At 30.3% G+C, this 17,940-nt stretch overlaps 5 protein-coding genes across 6 annotated transcripts; 3 read left to right on the top strand and 2 right to left on the bottom strand.

Annotated features, from left to right (window-relative positions):
- The first annotated feature begins 7 nt into the window (after window positions 1-7).
- Window positions 8-10,315, top strand: LOC124498112 (solute carrier family 12 member 1). Of its 2 annotated transcripts, XM_075733917.1 has the most exons (12): window positions 8-462; window positions 3,701-4,838; window positions 4,926-5,189; window positions 6,671-7,066; window positions 7,156-7,381; window positions 7,451-8,290; window positions 8,373-8,584; window positions 8,692-8,933; window positions 9,024-9,136; window positions 9,207-9,640; window positions 9,713-9,780; window positions 9,849-10,315. In XM_075733917.1, the coding sequence occupies exons 2-12, from the start codon at window positions 4,605-4,607 to the stop codon at window positions 9,982-9,984; spliced, it is 3,165 nt and encodes a 1,054-aa protein (XP_075590032.1). In that variant the 5' UTR covers window positions 8-462; window positions 3,701-4,604; the 3' UTR covers window positions 9,985-10,315. The 2 variants fall into 2 exon arrangements, with proteins under 2 accessions (XP_075590032.1, XP_046917778.1); XM_047061822.2 differs by lacking the exon at window positions 8-462 and having other exon boundaries at window positions 3,241-4,838.
- A 145-nt stretch (window positions 10,316-10,460) lies between these two features.
- Window positions 10,461-11,013, top strand: LOC124497912 (kxDL motif-containing protein CG10681). Its single transcript, XM_047061597.2, has 2 exons — window positions 10,461-10,588; window positions 10,662-11,013. The coding sequence occupies exons 1-2, from the start codon at window positions 10,461-10,463 to the stop codon at window positions 11,011-11,013; spliced, it is 480 nt and encodes a 159-aa protein (XP_046917553.1).
- Window positions 11,014-11,253: 240 nt separating this feature from the next.
- Window positions 11,254-12,021, bottom strand: LOC124497911 (transmembrane protein 65). Its single transcript, XM_047061596.2, has one exon. The coding sequence runs from the start codon at window positions 11,989-11,991 to the stop codon at window positions 11,254-11,256; it is 738 nt and encodes a 245-aa protein (XP_046917552.2). The 5' UTR covers window positions 11,992-12,021.
- Window positions 12,022-12,275: 254 nt separating this feature from the next.
- LOC124497909 (kinesin-like protein KIF23) lies at window positions 12,276-15,273 on the bottom strand. Its single transcript, XM_047061593.2, has 2 exons — window positions 15,138-15,273; window positions 12,276-15,066 (listed from the first exon to the last, which is right to left on the bottom strand). The coding sequence occupies exons 1-2, from the start codon at window positions 15,152-15,154 to the stop codon at window positions 12,495-12,497; spliced, it is 2,589 nt and encodes an 862-aa protein (XP_046917549.1). The 5' UTR covers window positions 15,155-15,273; the 3' UTR covers window positions 12,276-12,494.
- A 458-nt stretch (window positions 15,274-15,731) lies between these two features.
- CycB (Cyclin B) lies at window positions 15,732-17,776 on the top strand. Its single transcript, XM_075733918.1, has 4 exons — window positions 15,732-16,067; window positions 16,133-16,584; window positions 16,679-17,356; window positions 17,423-17,776. The coding sequence occupies exons 2-4, from the start codon at window positions 16,162-16,164 to the stop codon at window positions 17,513-17,515; spliced, it is 1,194 nt and encodes a 397-aa protein (XP_075590033.1). The 5' UTR covers window positions 15,732-16,067; window positions 16,133-16,161; the 3' UTR covers window positions 17,516-17,776.
- Window positions 17,777-17,940: the final 164 nt, after the last annotated feature.

Raw genomic sequence — 17,940 nt, 5'->3', positions numbered from 1 at the left:
CTGTATATTTTTTTTTTCATAAATTTTTTATTTTTCGCGCGTAAACACGAAAACAAAAAAAAAAACAAAACGGAAATTACCAAATTATTTCATACTACAATCTATTGAATGCATTGATTGGCCATATATGAAATTGAACCATACTTGAGAACAGCAACATCTCTGATCCGGTGCTGTCAAAAGTACTTGTTGTTGTTGTTGTTGTTTGAACAATAGAAAACCGTAATAATATCAAATTTTTTTTTCTGATGTGATCCGATTACTTTATTTCTTTATTGATAAATTAATATCCGATATATGGATGAATGAAATACATGACAAACTTTTACGATTACCAATCATCATCATTCATCATTATTATGGCAAGAAAAATACCGGAAATCAAATGAATCACATGAAATGATGAATCCATGAGAATAAAACCAATAATAGAATGATGATTCACATAAGTATAATGTATGTGTAAGTATTGCAATTTTCTTATGAAATTGACATTTTTGATCCATTTAAATTAAATTTGTTTTCTTTTAATACACACACACAAACACACAAATCAAATTTGATATCAAAATCAATTGATTATCATTCGGTGTACTGTCTGTGTATGTATATCGATATATCGAACACTTTTTGTTGTTTTCAATTCGAACAACATGTGCGCCTTTAATAACAGCATCAGCAACAATAACAACAACATTCGATTCAAATATCAAAAGATAAAATGCATTTTTTCTTTGTTCAACTTTTTCGATTGAAAACAATAATTCGAAAAATGAAAAAAAACCATCATCATCATTGTTATTATTATTGATAATTGATTTCGAATGAATATATTGTCGATAATAATCAAATGATGGTGATGTTTATTGAATTCAATCATCATTTGTATTTTGTTGCCTTGATCTCAATAATTCAATTATGATCATGATCACGATGATGATCAATTTTCATTCTTTTCTGGATAATTGTATTGCCTCCACCTTCTATTTTTTTTTCTTTATTTCCACACCTTTTTGTACATTGATTTTGTTTTGTTTCACAACAAAAAAAAAACTTGATCATTTTTGTTCGGCCTAGCCGTAGAGTTGATGGATTTTCTTTTTCTTTTTTGTTAGATTCTCAAATTTTTTTTTCTGATGACCTTCAAAAACCTTTTGTTTTTGTTTTTGTTGATGATCTAGAAAAAAAAATTTGAAATTTAAATTCATTCATTTGTTATTGTACTTATCAACAAGTTTCATCTCTGCACGCACACACACACACACACGAACACACCTGTCTTTCAAACTTCCGAAAATTATTATTTTGTTCATTAACACAATGATGATGATTCAGTATAAATGAATTGATGGTAGAATAGAATAGTGAACTAAGCAAGTAGTGTGTGTGTGTGTGTGTGTGTATGATTACCATGAAGGGTAAATTCTAGCTAGGTCATCATTGTGTTTTTTTTTTGTCAATTGAAAAATTTTTTTTTTCGGTTAATAAGGTTCATATAATAGATCCGGGCATTATTATTATCGAACGAAAGTCAAACTTTTATTTTGAAAAAAAAGAAAAAAAAGTGATGAAAAGATTCGATGTCATCGTTATCATCATCATTATCCACCATTGATTTTGTTGTTGTTGTTGTTGTTGTTATCATCATAATATAATTCTATTCTATAACATTGTAATTTAATCTTTTACAATTGTTATAATGATACAAGAAAAAAAATTAATGATCTTGATCATCATCATCATATTTTTATTATTATTATGCATAGACATGACCAAAAAAAAAAAACGAATTCAAATAGAAAACCAATCACATTCATTTGTCAAGTTTTGCTTTTCAAAACATATCATATTATTATACATATAGATCAATGGCCAAAATGATTTTTTTTTTTTTTTGATTCAATGAAATTGATCAATTTGTTATTACGTTCGGATTGCATAATAATAAAATTATCGTTAGGCCTGTTGATCGCATTTTCTTTTTCCAATGTAGGCGATATATATTGTCAATCGATTTGATTTGATTTGTTTTTTTTCTTCATTTGGATACAAATATGGTTAATGGATGAATTTTTCTATAGTAGTAACTAATGGCAAATATTCAAAGGGCGTCTACCTAGAATCTGTTTATTCTGATCAAAAAAAAAAAAAAAAAAATCAACAAGTCACGTAGAATATTGTCCAACCACGCACACACACACACACACACAACATTGAAATGTAACAAAAGTTCGACCGAATAAACTTTTTTTTCCTTCAATTCAATTATGCTATATCATCATCTAGCGAATTATTCGCACAGACACCCAGCCCTTAATTCGGGTTTTTGCCCTTTCATTTCTCCACACTATTTCATTCATTTGATTGCAATTAATCCATGTTGATAAAATAAATTATCGAATGCGTAAACACGAAATCAAAAAAAAAAAGAAATTTTTCACTTTTTTTCTGTTTTTTCTCATAGGTCGTTTGTAATGATTTTTATTGTGGTAGATGAATTCTCGAGAATTTTTTTGTTTTGTTTTTGTTTCGATCTATCGATCGATAGTGGTAATTATTCACACAATGATGTTCCTTTTATATACCATGATGATTTTAGTAGTTGTTTGAATATTAAAACCATATATGAATGTTTACCACATTTTATCGAGTAGTAGTAGCAGTAGCAGTAACATATATGTGTTTATATCGATTATTTTGGGTTGAATGATGTTGTGTTTGACTGATTGATTGATTGATGAATTTTTGAATTTAAATCTATCAATACAAATAAACAATACTTGGTAGGAAACATTTTCACTTAGACAACAACAAAAAAATGTGATATGATTTGGGCGATAGCAACAAAAACAACAACAAAAACAAAAACAAAATTTTACCGATAAAATGATCAAACTAATCGGAAAATTCCAAATTATGTTTACGTTAATTTTCAATGTAATATGTCACTCACACACAAACTAACTAAATTGAATCCATTGAATTCATCAATTTATAGATGAATTCAATAGAATTCTGGATTCAACTCAAGTTTTATTTTTATTTGGGTTGTTTGATTGGCATTTTTTTTTTTTTTTGACTTGAACCGAAAAACCTATATTGATATCGAGTTGAAAAAAAATTGATAAAATGATTGCTGCTGCTGCTGCTGCTGCTGTGACTATCATTTTACATTTTTTTGTGAATCGATATTGAATGATTGATTGACATTATTAAACATTTTTTTTTCAGGGTTCGCTAGATATTAGATAGATAAAATGGTTTTTTCTGCGTATTTTTTTTTGTGGATGAGAAATGTCAAAAATAATTTCTCTCTCTCTCACTTTATGTTCCAAATTGATGTTTTTTTCTTCTGTTTTTGTTTTCTGGTTGGTTGTTTATTAACCACCTCGTTCAATAACCACAAATGCAGCAACGAATGACAATCCATCATCATTGATCGATATATAAAAATAATACAGTTGTATCAGTTGTTGCCACATTCGTTGATGATGATGATAACGCATACACACACGCACACACACAGTGGCAATTGTCCAAATAGTAAATCGAAACCTAAAATCGAAGTAAAACAATAAAAAAAAATCCATCCATTTCATTAATCCATTATATATTGTTTTTCATTTTCCACCTTCTTCAATGGTGATTACTATAGTCCAGGGATGGCGAACCTATTGGCACGCGTGCCAATTTCCCACAGAGCTCTATTGAACAATGGGCGCATACCAATATAAACCATAATAATGATGATGATGATGATCAATTGCAATTGATTATTACCACCACCGCCACCACAACAACAACAACAACAACCACCGAAATTGTCATCATCATTATTATTGTCATTGTATACAACATCATCGGCAAATATACTACTGCTACTACTACGATAAATTACGATTCTAGCAAAAAATAAATAAATAAATAAAGCAACACCGGCAAAATCCAAAAGCCAGAAAAATTCGTCTGCCAAATTTTCAATTTATGTGAATGAATCTGATCATCATCAAATAAATGAATGATCATCATACACACGGCACATATAGATAATATATATATATATATATATTGTCATCGTCATCATCGTTTGTATTGTTTTTTTTTCTCAGTGTGTGTGTGTGTGTGTGTGTGTGTGTGTGTGTGTGTGTATGAATATAAAAACCCGGACAATTTGATTCCGGTACCGACCAGTGTTTTGTTTCGTTTTTGTTGGCTGGATCATTTTTCAGTTTTTTTTTTGCTCTATCTCTGTTTGTGTGTGTGTGTGTCTATTCCTGTCATCTGGTCAATTGTTGATGTGTTACGGCCATTTTCAACTGAATTCTTGTGTGTGAATCAAAAAAAAAAAAAAAACTTTTGAATGAAAACCAACAATAACCATTATCATCATCATCATCATCTATAATCTTCATCGTCACAACACTATTTTCCGTCCATTGATGTAATAGTCATCCGTGGTTCTTTTCATAAAATCTATGCTTCATTTTTTTTATTTTCATCTCTGAAAAACAATTTGATTTTTTTTCTGTATAACAAAAAAAAGTGCCTTAAAAATTCAGTGATATTGTCGTTCATCGAAACACATCATCATCATCTTCATCATTATGTCGACAAAAGATCAAAATGTTGGCACCACCAATGGTGAAGAATCTCGCCCATTGATTGTGGGTGGTGGCCAAAATCCAATGGCATTAAAAAGTAATCTAGCCAAACCACGTGTTGAAGATAATAATGGTCAACCAATATCATCGGCTACTTCACCACCAAAACAGATTGCATTCCGTACTGCATCACATACATCACCAGCAGCAGCAGCGGCAGCGGCAGCTAATGCAGAGGTATGCAATTTGTCACAATGTGCATGTGGGCAAAAAAAATTCAATTTTTTCTATCTTTTTTTCAAAACAAACCCATCACATCATTAGAATAATCGATTTCAAGTGGATAAAGTTGATGATAATGATGATAATTCTGAAGATTCTGAAGATTCATATGGTGAAGGTCTTTACGGTACTAGTGGTGCCGGTTATGCAACAAAAAATCTAAAAAGTTTTCGCCATTATACACGTGAAGCATTACCACGTGCTGATCATTATCGTAATGTTGAATCGGTTCATGGATTTATGGCACGTCCAACATTGGATGAATTACATGGTACACAGGCTACAGTTTCATTTGATAGTAATACGGTAAGTGAAAATTATTATCAATTTTCAATTTTCAATTCAATATATCATAAAAATGTTAATGTTAATGTTAAAGTTCATTGGCAAATATCTTCTAAATTATGATGATGATGATGATGAGTCCACCCATAATGTACACACAAACAAAAAAAAATTTACTTTTTTTTCTAATTCACTTCTAAATGTCATCATATCAAAGCCTTTTAGTAGTTGTAGTAGTTGTCGTCATAATTTATTTTTTTTTTTTTTTTGTTACTGATTATCTGAATCCATAAGTCAATCAAAATGAAAAATGAATTTGAAGTCAGTGTTTTAAAAGTCTATGTGTGTGTGTGTGTGTGTGTGTTTGTTTGTTTATAGTCATATATATATATATCTCATCCGTTCAATTTTAATTGTTTTATTTTTTATTTTATATTTCCATGGTGAAATCGAATCGAATCGAATCAACATGGCCTTTATTTGTCAAGAATATGATATCGTTTATTTATATATTACATGTTTAGTTGAGAAGAAATTTTTTTTCTGGATATGGATCTCATTATTATAATCCAATCATGATGATGATTACATTTCACAAAATTTTTTTTTTCAAAATTCTTAATGAATCACCAATGGAATTTTTTTTTATATATATATTTGATTTATATGTGACTGATTAATAAGACAGGCAAGTAATAATTTATCAATTTCAATGAATTTCAAAACATTTCCGTTTTTTATTATTATTTTTGGTGATGGTGGTAATAATCATGATGTTGCAACAACAACAACAACAAAAAAAAAATTAAATTGAAAGACACCGGATATAGGAAATGATGTATTTGTGTGTGTGTTTTGTCTATTTTAATATTTATATTTATATATGTATGTGAATCAGCAACAGAGGAAAAAAAACATTTTCTATAAATTCAAACAAAATGAAGAATGAGGATGTATGTATGGGTGGTGATTGAGAATAATGAATCGATTGGTTGGTTGGTTGGTTGATTAGTGAAACAAATTTATCGATAAATAAAACTGGCACGTATTTGCCATCGATTGATTGATTGATGTTGTTTATGTCATCCTCATACATACATACACACACACACACAACTAGAACAAATAAAAAAAAAGAAGAAAAAAAATCAATTCGAAATCCAAGTTTAAAACCAAGTTATAGGCCAAGGTTGTATATATAAAGATGATGATGATCGGACGCACCTTGTTTCGAATCAAAAATATCGTCACCGTCATCGTGACAAGAGCAAAATGAACATGAGAAATAGTAGGAAAAAAATTAATAATTGAAATTCATCAATCCGAACGAGAATGAGAAATGAAAAGTATGATTTTTTGATTAATTCAATCAAAATTTTTTTTTCGTTCGAATCTATTTTGATCCATAAAGGGAAAGGTCAAATTAAAATAGAACCGAGATTTTTTTCTGTTTTTGTAATTTTTGCTCGAATTTTTAAATTTTATTTTTAATTTTTAAAAAGGGAAAAATTGTCATACAAAAAGCAGCGGAAGAAGAATCTAAGGAAAAGCAAGCTGTTAAATTCGGTTGGATCAAAGGTGTATTAGTAAGATGTTTGCTCAATATTTGGGGTGTTATGTTATTTTTGCGTCTTTCATGGGTGGCCGCACAAGCTGGTATTGTTCAGGGTACAATCATTCTAATGTTGGCATCCGTGGTGACACTTATAGCAACAATGTCAATGTCAGCAATTTGTACAAATGGTGAAGTAAAAGGTGGTGGTACATATTATATGATCAGTAGATCATTGGGTCCAGAATTCGGTGGTTCTATTGGTATTATTTTTTCATTGGCCAATGCTGTTGCTGTCGCCATGTATACAGTTGGTTTTGCTGAAACTGTTCGTGATCATATTGGGGTATGTAGAAAGAGAGAGAGAGAAATAAAAAAAATTTTGCATGTTACATCACATTTTAATGATTTTTTTTCAATCCTAAAATCAAATAGCAATATGGAAAAATAATATTCGATGGTGGACTTAACGATATCCGTTTGATTAGTTCAGTCACTACAATCATATTGTTAGGAATCGTTTACATTGGTACTGAATGGGAAGCCCAAACACAAGTTTTTCTTTTATTTATACTTTTGACTGCTATGAGTGATTTTTTGATTGGTTCAGTATTGCCACCAACTGATACACAGATTGCACGTGGTTACATTGGTTGGAGCAGTAAGTATCTATGAATCTATAATGTCTGTATTTTTGATAATTTAAAATTTCTTTTTTCTTCGCTCCTAGCATCATTGATCTGGGAAAACATGTTTCCAGCTTATCGGAATGAAACATTTTTCACCGTATTTTCCGTCTATTTTCCGGCCGCTACCGGTATTCTAGCTGGTGCTAATATTTCCGGCGATTTGAAAGATCCATCATATTCAATTCCATTGGGCACATTTTTGGCTATCATCATCACAACAATCAGTTATGTTGGATTCCATTTTATGGTTGCTGCCAATGTTGTTCGCGATGCTAATGGTGTTGTGGAATTGGTTCATCATCCTGGTGTAAAAGATGTTGTACAAGCTATACGTAATTGTAGTCTTGCACCCGATGAAATTTGTCGTTATGGTTCAATGAATAATTTTCAGATTATTGAATTAATGTCCTGGTTTGGTCCAATTATTTATGCTGGCATCTATGCTGCCACGTTGTCATCAGCATTAGCTAGTATGGTTTCGGCACCTAAAGTATTTCAAGCACTTTGCAATGATAAACTTTTCCCTGGTATTGCATATTTTGGTAAAGGATTTGGCCGAAATAATGAACCACGACGTGCTTATATTCTTACATTTTTTATCGGTTTTGGTTGCTGTTTAATGGGTGAATTGAATGCTATTGCACCGATTATATCAAATTTTTTTCTCGCCGCATATATATTGATTAATTTCAGTTGTTTTCATGCTAGCTGGAGTAAATCACCGGGGTTCCGTCCAAGTTTTAAATATTACAATAAATGGATAGCATTATTTGGTTCATTCCTTTGTTTGATTGTCATGTTTATGACCGGATGGATTGCTGCATTACTTACATTTGTTATTGTATTAGCATTACATGTTTGGGTACAAAAACGTGCTACCGGTATGATTTTTTTGTTTAATCTCTAATCCATTGTTTATGTTATTAATGTTTTTGTTGTTTTTTTTTTAAAAAAAAAAATCAGATGTCAATTGGGGCTCATCAACACAGGCACAAACACATCGTTCTGCTGTTACCAGTGTTTATAAACTAACAATGTTACCTGATCATGTTAAAACATATCGTCCACAGATATTATTATTATCGGGTAATCCACCGACAAGATCCGATTTTGTTGATCTTGCACATTTGATCACAAAAAATGCTGGTCTTTTGATCTGTGGACATATTGTTACTGTAAGTAAATCTATTGGATGGATTGATTTGATTTTTTTTTTTTTTTTTTTTTTGATGATGATGATGATTGTTTTGATGTTTTTTTTTTATTTAAACAAATTGAATAGACACCAATTTCGGTTCGAGCACAGAATGCATTATTACATGATGGAAATCTCTATCTAATCAATCGAAATATGAAAGCATTTTTCACTCTAATACAAGATGCAAGTTTTAGTCAAGGTGTTCGTGCATTGATACAATCAACTGGTATTGGTAAATTGAGGCCTAATATTGTTATGTTGGGTTTTAAACGTGATTGGATTGATTGTGATAGAAAAGAAGTTGTTGAATATTTCAAAGCAATCCAGTATGTTGATTTTTTTTTAAATTCTGTTTGTTTGATTTCATTTTTTTTTTTTTGAACTTCAAAACCATTTTTGTTTTCATATTTTTATAGTGCCATTTTCGATTATCATTTCTCCATTGTTATTGTACATGTGCCGAATCGTAAACAAGTTACAAATGGTGATGTTAAACCGGCTGTTCCTGCCATTACCGATAAGAATAAGGGTTAGAAATAATTTGATTTTTGCATTTGAATACCAATTAATTATCGTTAATTAATTAACAAATTATATAGATATGGCTGTAGTACAAATGAAAGATGATGCTATACCGCTAGATAGTTTCTTCTTAGCAAAACAAAAGAAAGGATATATCGATGTTTGGTGGCTGTATGATGATGGTGGCCTAACATTATTATTACCATATATAATACGTAATCAATCACAATGGAAAGATTGTAAATTACGTGTTTTTGCATTGGTCAATAAAAAATCCGAACTGGATGCTGAACAAAGAAATATGGCACAATTATTATCAAAATTTCGTATCGATTATTCGGATGTTATACTTATCACTGATTTATTGAAACCACCAGAAGAATATTCGAAACGAGAATTCCGTAGAATGATTGAAAAATATATTGTTGAAGATTCCGAAGAAAGACATGATGCTGGACATAAAGATGGTATGACATTGACTGAAGCGGATTTGGTTCGATTTAGAGATAAGGTATGTGGTGTTTATATCTAATATTAGTTTCACTAATTCTTATTTTTATATTTTGTTTATCTAATATTCTAGACTTATCGCCATATTCGTCTTCGTGAAATTTTGCTCAATTATTCCAAGGATTCTAGACTGATTGTTATGTATGTTTATCATAGAAAATCAATTGATCTGATTTTTATCATTAAAAAATTTTTTTTTTTTTCAATAGCACATTGCCTATGCCTCGTAAGAATTCATGTCCAACTGTATTGTATATGGCATGGCTGGAAACATTGACCAAAAACATGCCGCCTATGATGTTGATGCGTGGTAATCAGACCGATGTATTGACATTCTATTCGTAAACGTTATCGTATGATTCCATTCAACAACAACAACAACAAAAGAAAATTGAATAGATTCAGACTGACAATAAAAAAAAACGAACAAAACACCTACAATTATACATTAGCAATAGCAAAACATAAAAATCTACTTACAAACCAGCAAAAAAAAAACTTAGAAGGTGAATGATTCATCCATTCCAATTGTTACTTTTTGCTTAATATTTTCGTTGACAATCCTTTTTATTGTTTAAAATTCTAATTATCGTTATCATCATGATTATTATTATTATAATAATTTATTGTATGCCTTGAGAATAAATTATAAACAAAATCAAAACAAAACAAAAAATTTGATTGAATACACATCGTGAAAAAAATGTTTTCAACAATTTAATTTTGGCGCCACTGAATCATTATCAAATTGCTGGAAATATTTTTTTCATATTTTTTTCTAGATTTTCCCAGAAAGTTTTTGTTGTTATTTTTGATCAAAAATGTCTCAACAACAACAACCATCAGATGAATCTACGAAATCTGAAAACGTTGAATATCTAATCAATCAATTGGCCGATTTGATTGATAAAAAAGATGTGGACAAAATCACTGATATACAACGAAGTTTGTATGTTTTGAATTTTCAATGAAAGAAAAAAATTCATTAATTTGAACATTTTTTTCTGTTTCATCATCATTAGATTGAATCGATTTGAAAAATCAAATCAAATGCTTGTCTATTGTAATGAACTTTCTAATCAACATTATCTTAAATTATCTAAAGATTTTCGTTCACATACAACAAAATTGAATGAAATGTATAAAGATTTGGACATAGTATTTCATCGAATCCGGATGATTAAACAAAAATTACGAGAAAAATATCCTGATGTTTTGATTGAAAAACAGGAACAAGAAAATGTCATTGATGAAGAAAATACGAATATCATAACAGAAACGATGGAAAATTTAATGCTCGAAAATCAAATGACAACAAATGAAGAATCTTCAAACATTTCCGAAACGAATGATCAATGTCAAAAGAATAGCTGAAAATGACTGTTGAAGATTTTTATTCATCAATCAATATTGTGAAGATTTCTAATCAGCTACACGAATACATCTGGTTATAAATAAATAACATAAATAAAATACAATGTTCAACAACAAATTTAAAACAAAAAAAACAAATTCATTAATTGATAATTATTTACAAAATCAAAAAAAAAACAAAAATTAGATAGAATTGAAAATGTTCCTGTTTGGGGTTTGTGTGAAACATTTTCATGTTTATCAATGATCGATTTGTTCATTCTTTGGTTTTTCATCATCATCATCATCCTTATTACGTAGATCGGATCGATGTGGTAGAAATAATAATGGAAACATTCCAATGAAACAACCAATGGCAACACCGAATGCTCGACCAAATTGTGTTATCCATCTTGTTCGAGACATTTGAAGCTGCGCTAATGACAGTTTCGGTGGTTTGACACCAATTTTATCGGCTAATCTTTCAACATAATAAGCAGATCCAACACCGGCAATATCGGACAAGGCATTACCTAAACCAGCAGCTGCCATTGTTGATATGCCTAATGCAACACCGAGTGTTAGATCAATATAATCACCAGCAACGATCATAAGAAGATTGTCAAGAAAACCGAATCCAATAAATGGCAGTGATTGAGATATGAATAATTGTACCAATTGATTAGTGTTAGGCAGCTGTTTTGTTGGATCATCCATCATCGGTGGTGTTGAAGTCTCAATTACGGTTATTATTGGTCCTGGCATCAATTCTGGTTGTGATTGAAGCTCTTCATATAATATACGTTTTTCATTTACATTCAATAAGGCAAGAAAATCTCTGACACGTTCTTTATTCGATAGAAATGCACCAGATGTTGGACGTGAAAAATGACGAATTGATAATCCATTATGATGATGTTTCATCAAGAAAATATTCAAACATGGTGATGATGATGACCGTATTGATAATAAATGACGTTTTAATGTCATCAATAACATGATGATGATGATGATGATGATTTCCTGATGAACTTGATGAATCAAAAGAGAAAAACAAAAACAAAAATCATATGTTTATTCGAAATATACTAATATCACTCATCATCATCATCATCATCAATATACCGTTAGTCCGTTATAGAGTGTGTTATACAGACTCAACAACTACAAATCGCAATCCCGAAACGGTAGAAGCAAATGCCAATGATATTTTATCGTATGCGTGAATGGTGGTGTTATAAATTCAACAACAACTAGAATTTTTCAATTTAATTAGCGCAATGTTTGTTTCTATTTGATTAAAAATTAATAATTTGAATTTTTATTTATTTTATTTTTTTTTTTAATTTATTGTGTGGCATATGAAATGAAATCAATATGAATGAATAAATTTTTTTTGTTTGTTCATGTGGACAATAATAATGTTTTGAAAAATAATAGTCAGGTGTTTGTATTAAAAAAAACAAAAATTTACAATTAGCCAAGATTCGTTTAATTTACTGTTAGAATTTTTTACGTTTTGTTGGTGTTCCATTATTACGTTGATTTGATGATGTTGATGGCAAAAATTCCATTCCTTCTGCATTTGAATTTACAATCGTCGATGTTACTGTTGTTGGTGTTGATCTTGTCGACGATGATGCGGTGGCAGTAGTAGTAGTTGTCATACGTTCAAACATTTCAGCTAAACGTTTTCGATTTTTTCTCGTCGTTATATTTAAGGAATCAGACATACACGGATATTGAGTCAATTTTTCAACATCATTAAATATGACTTGTGAACCACCGGTTAATGATGGTATAACATCACCTTTATAGACATTGGTTTCAACATCACCTGTGTTGGTTGCCTGATGATGTGTCAATGAATATTTTGTGGCAATTTCATCTTTTTTTCCAACAAAATCTGATGTTTTTAAATTGGTAACAGATTTCTTACGTTTTGATTGTATATTTGGCTGAAATACGGTACCAAGATCCAATGTACCTGGTGGACGATGTTCAATCCATTTTGCATCATCCGTGCTCAATGATCGTTGATGGCGTGGATTTATAACAGGTGGTGATTGAATATTATTGCCTGTTGCTGTTGTCATCGGTTCATTTCCTGTATCTTGTTTTACTTTCAATGGTGACATCCACGATGGTCTAATGAATTCTAAATCATCATCATTATTAATTATTGTTCGTAATAATTCCAATTTTTCTTGATTTGTAGCCATTTTCTTTTCCATTTCTAATTCAGCTTCATGAACTTTTTGTATGAAATGTTTTTGTAAACGTCTAAATTCGGTTTTCCAACTTTCTTTAATAGATCGTTTATAGTGACGAAATTCATTATGAAGATCTGATTTCTCGATTTCAGTTGTAGCTAATCGATGATTAGTGGTGGACAATTCTTGCTGCAATTCTTCAATTTGAAGTTTCATTCGATTGACTGTTTCTGAATATTCATGTTTCATATGAATGAATCTATTCTCATATTCGAGCAGTTGATTTTCACGTGCTACTAAATCCATTTTCAATACAGCGTTTTGTTGTTCAATCAATGTATTATCACGATTTAATTCAGAAATATTTTGTCTGACATTTTTTTGATATTCATCAATAATCAAACTATTTTGTTCATGATTTTCCATCCGTTTCTCTAATGTCATAATCCAATTCATAAGGGTTTTATCATCCGATGGATCTTCAACATATTTATCCGGTAATGGTGGTCCAATATTGATTGATGATGCAATGAAAAAATTATTGATTGGTCGTAATGGTGTACGTTTGATAGGTGTTGAACGATTGGTAACCAAATCTTGCGATACTTCACCGAATTTACATACCTGCAATGTTTCATCATAATCTTCAAGACCAGGATTAATGCAGATGACCATTTCAACTTTACCATCACCTTCAAAATAACTTTTAAACATATGTGTCAATTTATTATCACGATATGGTACCATTTTATTCGTGTTCAATTTCTGATTCTCACGTAATACATCAAAACAATGTCGTAATGTTAATAATGAATTATTAATGTTACTTGCTTCACGTAAGCGACTTCCTGTAGCTTGAGTTCTCGAAGTACGTTCACAACCAGCCAAATCAACAATCGATAATTGACTGATATGTATCAGATTATCATCATCAATAACTTCTACGCCGTCATTATCTAATGGTGCTTGTACTAAACGAATATTGAATACTGAATGTGATCGGCTAGATTCATTATTCAATTTGGTTGTGCCAATACGACGACGTTTCATACCTTTGATACAAAGATCGAATGCTTCTTGTGAACTTTTCACTTCAATTTCTTTAGCACCTTGAACATAATAACGTTTTTGGCAATCTTCAACAATACGTTTCGAACATTTATTCATTTCTGATGATTGATGATCACCAAGTAGATCATAAATGTAATTATTATAAACTTCAACATATGACACGAATACAGCATATTTATTATCGCAATTTATGTCTTTAACGAACATTTCTTCTTGCACACGATTTTCCCAATCATATGCATCACGTTTTCTTGGTGTTTTATTATTACTTGGTGTCGAATAGATTGCTTCATTTTGAATTTTCAAAATAGCATCCGGTGTGGAAATGATTTCAAAACCATTTTGATTATTTGGTTTAAAACCAAAACGAATATTTTGCAAGCCATTCTTATTCAATGTATTGAATATGGTATCCAATGTTCGTGGTATAATGCCAGGATTTTGTGGTGTACCGGTTATTGTATAGGTTTTTCCTGAAGATGTAACACCATAAGAGAATAAAAGCCCGTTATGACCATCAATCAGATCTTTGACTAATGGAAAAGCTGTTTGTTTGAACACTGAATGTTGATCGAATTGTGGATCGAAAACTTTTTTGAATTTATACAATTGTTTTTGCTGTCCAGGTGGTGATATTTGCAAAAGATGATCATCAATCTTATGCACAACAATTGTATCGGTAAGATTTTTTAATGGACGTAAACGACAAAAAACTTGTAATGGATCTTTTTCATTCGTATCCATTTTTGGTTTTGGTTTCGTTGGTGGCGGTGGTTTTTTAGCCGAATTACTAAAAGGATTTATTGATTGTAACATAAAGATTAATTTAAAATATAATAAAAAAAAATTTATTCATCATACCTGCGATGATTTACCATTGTTGATTTTGATTTTCAAAAAGAAAAATGACCAAAAAATAAATCAAAATTAACAGATAGAGAGACATACAATAAAAACAAACGAACACAACTGACATGCACGCTGACAGTGAAATTCTAAAAAAAAATTCAAATAAACGGCCAATTTGAAACGACCGTTTGAACAAATTTTATGGACCCGTCATAAACAACGTTTTGGAATAAATTTTTTCATCTAAAATTCAAATTTTTTTTTCGTTCGATCATAATAAATATTTTAGATCATAATAAATGTTGATTGACAAATTTATCGAGAGAAAGATATTTATTCAAAATACAAGAATCTATTTGCATCAAAAATTGATTTATGAATTATGAATTTTTGGATCAAAAAAAAATGATGATGAAATATTGAAAATGGGAAATATTTACGAAATAATTCGAAAAAAAATTCCCGAAACAAAGTGAAATTTTTAGGCCCCACCTTCTACGAATCAAACAAACCAATCATGAATGACCGTTGGAATTGTTTAAATTTTTTTTTTTTGTTCGCTTCATTTCGATTGTCATCGGTTATCATATTCGTTTGGCATTAAGTTGGCATTTAACTTGAGTTTTTCTCATCTGCTGTGTGTTCACCATCAAGCATGTTGATTGAAATCGAAACGGAAAATAAATACCAAATTCAATTCAATTTTTCTACATTTTTTTTGATCATTTAACGATTTTGTTTTGTCTATAAATTAATGTCATCATCACCATTGTATTTCATTGTTGATTTCATAGACCACCAATATATTTGAGAGTTTTTTTTATTATTTATTTAGATCTCATCATCATCATTTGATCTATGATCAACATTTGAAAATTCACAAATACAAGTTTTTACTACGTTTTATTTTGTTTTCGAGAAAAAAAAATTCTATTCTTTCACGTTTGATTTATAGCAAACGAATTCGTCTTTATCATTTTGATCAATTTGATTTTCTTAATTTTCAGACTTTCATTTGATTCGTAACATAAAAAAAATGATTCAACCACTTCGAGCACGAACAAATGCTGCTGTTCCATTGCCATTAAAACCAACGAATACAATCAATGATCAAATTGCTAATCTAAAATTATCTCGACATATCAGTGAACAAGAAAATGGTCTGAATTTTCGTTCAAAAATTCCCGTATTCAAATCACGTATCAGTGGTGCTGTTGTTGCTGCTGGTGGTGGTTGTGGTGGTGGTGGTGGTGTCGGTGGTATCCAACAAAAACGTATGGTTTCATCTTTATTACCCTCCGCTTCCTGTACGGATAAGATTGAACAAAAACAACAGCAACAACAACCAAAACGACAAGAGCCAGTTAAACCAAAAATTGAAAATATTGACAATGAATCCAATTGTTTTTTATTGAGTGATTATGCTCCCGATATCTATCAATATCTTCATCAGCTTGAGGTAGAGTTGGATTTTTTTTTCTCTCACCAATTTTAAATGATCAAATTAATGATTTTGTTCTATCGTTTTCTTTTTCTTTCTTTTTTTGAAATAGAAATCATTGGCATTGGAAACAAATTTTCTTTCAATTCATAATGTTGTCACACCAAATATGCGTGCTGTTCTTGTCAATTGGATCAATGGTATACATCGTAGTTTTCATTTGTCACCTGAAACACTTTATTTGGCCATATCGATTGTTGATCGTGTTTTAGCACGTGAATCGGTGGAAAAAAATCAACTACAATTATTGGGTGCTACGGCAATATTTGTTGCAGCCAAATATGAAGAAATTTTTTATCCAGAAATCAAAGATTTTGTCATCATTTGTGATAATCTTTATACAAAACGTGACATATTACGAATGGAAATTCGTATACTTAAAGTGACAAATTTCGAATTAAGTGGACCATCACCATTGTATTTTCTACGACGTGGTTCAAAAGCCGCACAGGCTGATTCACGTGTACATATGATGGGTAAATTTTTTTGTGAATTATCCGTTATTGATTATCAATGTGCACAATGGTTACCATCATTGATTGCTGCAACTTCACTATATGTAGCACTTGAATTGAATAATAATAATGACGAAAAACCGAACGATCCAATGGAAACATCGATTTGGACACCAACTATTGAATATTATACTGGATATACAATTCATGATGTTCGTAAACATTCTGGCTATCTATGTCGTTTGATTATTTCATCCGAAACTTCTAAACATCAGGTAATTTCTTTCTGGTCATTTTTTTCCACTAATCCATGTTGAAATCTTTTTTTTTTTTGAATACAGAATTGCCGTAAAAAATATTCATCATCCAAATGTATGAGCATAAGTAATCTATCACCAAATTCTATGCGTATCATCAAAAAATTGGCTATGTAAACAACGTATATAATTATCTCGATTTTTTTTCCATTTCATTTTTGTATTTGAATTTTTCATCATCATCACTCTACTTTAAACATTATGATGATGATGATTGATTAATCATCTTTTTTTTTGATGATATGGAAAAACATTTGTGTGACAATGAAATATTAACATCGCTTATTGAACGTCTTATCATCATCATTATCATCATTTTTTCCGTTTTTATAGCAATTTATTATTTTTCAATTCAATAAAATTCAATTTTCGTAAAAATTTAATTTTTAAATCATGATAATTTGATCAAATTTTCAATTTTTGTAACGTCATTTCTGAATGGTGCAGGAAAATTTTCAAATTTTAAACGTGAATATATACAAGTAGTAGTAGTAGTAGTAGTTAGAAGCATCAATGTATGTAGTGTGGTGGTGGATGTTTTT

The sequence above is a fragment of the Dermatophagoides farinae genome, chromosome 9 (assembly GCF_024713945.1).
Source record: "Dermatophagoides farinae isolate YC_2012a chromosome 9, ASM2471394v1, whole genome shotgun sequence".
NCBI lineage: Eukaryota > Metazoa > Arthropoda > Arachnida > Sarcoptiformes > Pyroglyphidae > Dermatophagoides > Dermatophagoides farinae.
The sequence above is the reverse complement of the archived record's forward strand: the minus strand, read 5'-3'. Positions and strand labels throughout refer to the sequence as shown.